General features: G+C 30.2%; 1 protein-coding gene across 1 annotated transcript; it reads left to right on the top strand.

Moving 5' to 3' along the window:
- Positions 1-236: 236 nt before the first annotated feature.
- VNE69_01267 (uncharacterized protein) lies at positions 237-1,886 on the top strand (the record flags this gene model as incomplete). The annotated part of the gene is made up of 1 exon (XM_065472402.1): positions 237-1,886. One exon carries the CDS (start codon positions 237-239, stop codon positions 1,884-1,886), a length of 1,650 nt encoding a protein of 549 aa, XP_065328474.1.
- Positions 1,887-6,000: the final 4,114 nt, after the last annotated feature.

A 6,000-nucleotide genomic window follows, 5' to 3' on the forward strand; every position in this document is an offset into this window, starting at 1 on the left:
AAAGTTAAAAGGATCGTATATATTTAAATAATTGCAATACATACTTTAATATCTGTTTTCTTTACTAATATACATTTGTTTTTTTAACTTCAAAAGTGCTTAAAATTTTTTGTCTCCTTTTGCTACTTTTTTACAATATTTTTTATAGAATTATAAAAAAAAGTAACACGCTTTGAAAGGGAGCTTTGGGCATTCTGCTCTTTTTTTTAATATAAATAATGTTTTTTGACCCCATTATGTTTATCATGCATTTCTTTTCAATGATTGTTTTTACACAAGCAAATCATAAATTGTTTTACGAAACCATAAAGAACTGGTGGAACGAAAAAATTAAAGGAGGGGATTATTGGCCACTTGATACTACGAAAATATATTATCAAGCATACATAAAACCAAGATTCCAAAATTCCGACGGATTTCATACTCGGACTTCGCGCCAATCTTTTGTATGGAGCATATACGAACATGAAAACTATTTGTATACAAATATTAAATATGAAAAAAGTTCTGCATTAAAGATTCTTGTTGATGAATATGAGAAAGAGCTGGCGAAAATTTGGAAGGAGAAAAAAATAGATAATTTTTTTCTAGTGTACAACGTTGAAGATTTAAACAAGTACATAGATTCTAGTGAATCAATAACTTTTAAAGAAGTTATAGAAGAAATTAGAAAAAGAAATAACGAAAGAAAAGAAACAAAGAACAAAGATCAATTTCATTTTAAAGAAATTTATGAAGAAGATAAGTATAAGGAAAAGCATTTTTTTGAGATTATTAGGAACGAGTCAGAAATGAACATTGGTAGCGAAAAATACAGAAATAGTTCATACACGAACCTCACTTATTACTCTAAAAAAGCTGTAAAATATGACGGCATTTCATTCAGTAGGTTTTTAAACAATATTCACTATTGCTTTTATATATCCAATAAAGAAATACTAGACATAGTAAAACGGCGTTTAAAAGAAAAAGAGGCCATTTACCGGATGTGTTTTGATTTATATGAAGATATTTTTTTTGTAAGAGATTCAAGCATAATTGCTGATTTTTTTACAAGTAAAAAGGGGGATATTTCATGTGTTACACGCCCTTGCATGAAAGACTGCGAATCAACTGAATTAGTAAAAGATAAACAAAGTATACTGCAATGGTATATTAAAAATGATATTAAAATTCCTACAGATCAGGAATTTTATCTTGAAAGTATGGAATATCTTGAAAGAATCCACGGTCTAATAAAAAATACAAACTACAAAGTGATCGATGCATTCAATATATTATTGAAAAGTAAAGAAATTGAGATTCTCATAGAAAATATTTTTATGAGATCAGGAGATCGGCCGGATGCATTATTTGGATATTTTTTAGTCAAAGACAACATAATTACCAAATATGATTTAAATGACCTATTAAAGAAAAAAGTTTTTCATAAAAATCGCATTACACCAAAGATATCTAACAATATGAGGACAAAATGTAATTTAATTAAGATATTTCTATTTTTTGAAGCGGAAAGATATATAAATGAACAAGAGGTCGTCGGGAAATCTTTTGGAATTTTGAAAGAAATTGGAAATACTATGGAAAATGATTTGGTTGAAAGCGGAAAAGGGCCAAATCAAACCGCCCATTTGAATTTAATCGATATAATGAATACAGTAATTGCAAAACAAAGTGAAAATATTGAAGTTTATGGAACATATAATATATACAATATTATTTCACTATTGGCAGAATCAGAATTTCAGGAAAAAAATAATTATAAAACAGAATACATGAAAGATGCAAATAAAAATGATATTATTAAAAATTATAACATTGACGAAACTAAAATAAAAGAAGACAACAAAAAAATCAGGGTTCAACTTGCGAGAACTAGCCAATAAAGAAAAAAATAAATAAATGTCTGTTTTGTATATACTATATTTATTCTGATTTGCTCTAAAATCTTTTGATATTTTTAATTTTTTATGTATAAACTTCTCTAATTACATAAGATTTATGGAATTGTCTTTTTTTACACGTCAAAAATACAAAATTTTATAATGTACATTCTCTTCCGTCAAATAGCACAATAAAGGTTAATTTAAAAAAGCGAATGAAGTATGTTGCACTATCGTAATTTATCGGACTACCCGTAACGCTCTATAAATCTGTTTGTTTGGGAGCTCCTTCATCTGGCAATTTCTAGCATATTATTATATGCACTAACAGTAGTGACTCTCAAAAACTCGATGAAGATTAAATAGTAATTCTATATTTTTATATAACTCAATTAGGTATAGACATTTGTGTTTTTCACCAAACCTATGACATTGGTATAATTATTTTTCTATTTTACAACTGAATTCCGTGTCGTGACGTGTGAAACAATTTAAAAAGCAAAAATACAATATATCTTCATAATTTGATATCAATTTTCCGTATCTGCTGTTGTATAGCTCTTAAAATTTTTGTATGCTTTCTTGCGCGTTATTTCTTTTTTTTAGTATTTCATTCTATTAGTTGTACAAATATTTTTTATCTAAAAGAATCTTATGACTGTGTTTTTAAAGTGTATACTGTTATTTATACTATACTTTTGTTGAGCAATATTACGTTTAATTCTTAAAATAAAATTTGGAGAAAAAAATCGGTTGAAAACTACTTAGATGGCCAAAAATTCAATGAAAAATTTGTTTTAGAAAAATGTCTTTTTCAAAAAAGATGTTATTGGAAGGAAAGATATAAAAATTTATTAATATTAAAAAAATAACTATCACAACGAAAATGTTTTTGATGTGGCTTAAACAAGCTCAGTCAGAATAACATGTATTTATTGAGAGGTAAATAGAAAAAAATGCAAACAGCTTCTCTCTCTATTTAAGAAAATAATATGTTTTACAATACACCTAAAAATAATCACAATATGAGACAAAATAGCTTTGATAATTTATAGCGGAAATTTATATGCAAGTTGAAAATATACTAGTTTTACATTTGGCAAGCTAGATAAATAAAATTAAATGAAATATTTTGAAAAATTTAAAAATAGAGCAAATTTGTAGAGTAGAAAGCTAAATCAAAAGGGGGAAATAAGTATCACAGGAAAAGCTTCAAGGGAGGTTTAGTCTTTTGTAATGGTATAGGACAATAACCTCTAAATGTTCAATTGGCAGAAGAGAAAAAATCGCAGTACTCCATTGCGCAATTATATTTATCAGAATTCTAGTGATTCTATAATTTTTTTGTGAAAGGCGTGCTTTTTTCTTGTAAAATATTATTATAAAGAGCACAATGATGTAAACTACGCTCTTTCAGTTGTAGAAAATAAAACAGCTGTATATGCTAATTCTAAGAAAAACAAATAACGTCTATGAAACTACTATGATAAATGAAGATGAAAACTTCTTGCATATTTTTCTATATTTGACTTTATTTTTTTCATAAGTAGAATCTAAAAAAAATAAATATATATATTTCTTTTGAAAGCCCAACTATGTCAGCCAGACATGGGCTTGATACAGATCAGGAAGGGGTCTTCGAGAGCCCAATGAGTGAATCTCGGAAGGAAGTCCTGGAACCGCCAGATGAGACTGCAAGCGGATCTTGTGAAAAATAATTAATAAGCCTGTCAATAGATTTATTGTTGTCCTTCATCAAAATTAGGGGTTTATAAAATTTAAAAATAAATATCAACATCCCCCTTCTTAAAACATATCGTCAACTATTAATTTCAGCTGTGCAGCATGCCTTTTAAATCTTCTACAACCAACATCAATTAGGTAAGTGTTATTATCAAGGGAGTCAACTACCATTCCTCTGTTTAAGTATTTTGGAGCACCTTTTTTAATTATGCCTTCGTTCCTTATCATCACAACATCCCCCTTTTCGAATTTGTATTCCGCTGGTTTCCTTTCATGCTTTGTTTTGAATTTTAATATTTGACGTAGTTGTGTTTGTTTCAATTTCTCAGCATTTTCTTCATTACATGCTTCTGTTGGAGTCATTATAATTCCAGTGTGAAATGTGGTGTTGTATACGTGTAAGGCATGTATTAATCTTCGTGTCAGTAGTTTACCGGTAATATTCTTATAAATAAGGTCCTGTAAAGTCCTGTTAAAACGCTCTACCCTTCCATTTGATTGATGATGGAATGGTGAGGTATAATGCAGACTAATATTTTTGTCGGCACATAAATTTTTAACTGCATTTCCCAAATTTTCTTTAGATTGATCTAGAATTAATGTTTTTATCTTTAACTTTTCATTGATCTCTTTAATAAATTCTGCGACTTTTGAGGTTTCACGCGATTTAATTATCTTAGCAAATCCGTATCTTGTAAAATAATCAATTCCGGTGATAATGTATTGGTTATTAATAGGGCCAATAATATCAATGGCAACCTTCTCCCCCTTCTCGTATGCTGTTACATATAAGAATCTTCTGTCCTTTTTTGGATTATATTTTGCACAAATAGTGCATCTTTTAATAACCTTTCTTATCACTTCTTCCACGTTTTTTACCTTAAATCCCCTTTTCTCGATTTCATACTTCATAGATTGTATCCCTCTATGCAAGAGCTCTTTATGAATTTGCTCTATCTGTTCTTCAAGGCAAACTGTTCTTTCAACTTCATTTATCGTAGGCCGTGAATCTAATTGTGGGAGAGGGCTAATTTCTGCTGAACAATTGGTAGGGTTTCGGCTCAGACAGTCTACGTGTGGTATCTCCTTTCCTTTTTTATACTTTATTTTAAAACTAAAATTAGCAATTCTCTCCAACCATCTTTGTATTCTTAACGACTTTATTTCTCCTTTATTTAGTGCCTCTAGGGCTTTATGGTCCGTTATGACTTCAAAATCAGTACCATACAAAAAATACTTAAAATGTTCCATGCCCCATAGTATTGCTAGGCATTCCTTTTCACTTATGCTGTATTTTATTTCCGTTTCCTGCAGTCTTCTGGATGCAAAAGCTACGGCTTTATCTTCACCTTCGAACTCTTGGGATAATATCGCAGCTATCCCACTGTTTGACGCATCTGTCTCTAATTTAAAGTGCTTATTAAAATCTGGTTGTGTCAATTCTGTGCTATGTTTAAGTGAATTTATGAGGGCTAGGAATGCATTGTTTTCTGCTTCTCTCCAGTAAAACGTCTTATCACCCTTTAACAAATCATAAAGGGGCCCGCCTATTAATGCACAATTGGGGATAAATTTTCTATAGTAATTTATCAGCCCTAGGAATTCCTGTACTTTCTTCTTATCTTTCGGAGGCTCTAGATCTTCGAGCGCCTGTGTTCGTTTCACACAAGGTAGTACTTTATTATAGGTTATTTTGTGGCCCAAAAATTTCACTTCCTCTTTTTTGACTATTGATTTGTCCATATTTATATTCATATTATATTGTTTAAGTATATCTGTAACTCTCTTATATGCCTCGTCATGTTCTATCTCATTCCTACCAAAAACTAGAATGTCGTCCACATAGCAATAACATGACTTACCGAGCTCACTATTCAGAACATGATCCATATATCGTTGAAAAATAGCTGGGCTATTTTTAAATCCTTGTGGCATTACTGTCCACTCATATAGCACATGCTTGTATCGGAATGCTGTTTTGTGTCTATCTCTAACACTTAATGGTATCTGAAAAAATCCGTCTTTCAGGTCGATCGTGGAAAAAAACTTCATACCTCTTAAATTGCATAATATTTCGTCGATATTTGGTAACGAATAACGATCCAGTTCGACGAGATTGTTCAATGCCACCAAATTAGTCGTTATTCTAACCTTTCCATCCGGCTTTATTACTGGTCGAAGATTATTTAGCCAGGAGGAATTCGACTTACGAATGTATCCTTTCTCAATGAGTGTCTTTATAGATTTATCCGCTTCAACTTCTAGCTTTTTTGGTAAAGGGTATACCTTTTCCACAACCTTACATCCTTCTTTTGTTTTTATTTCACAAATATATTTAAATTTATCTTTGTTCATCACCTTCTTTATCGTGTTT

Source organism: Vairimorpha necatrix, chromosome 1 (genome assembly GCF_036630325.1).
Source record: "Vairimorpha necatrix chromosome 1, complete sequence".
NCBI classification, from domain to species: domain Eukaryota; kingdom Fungi; phylum Microsporidia; family Nosematidae; genus Vairimorpha; species Vairimorpha necatrix.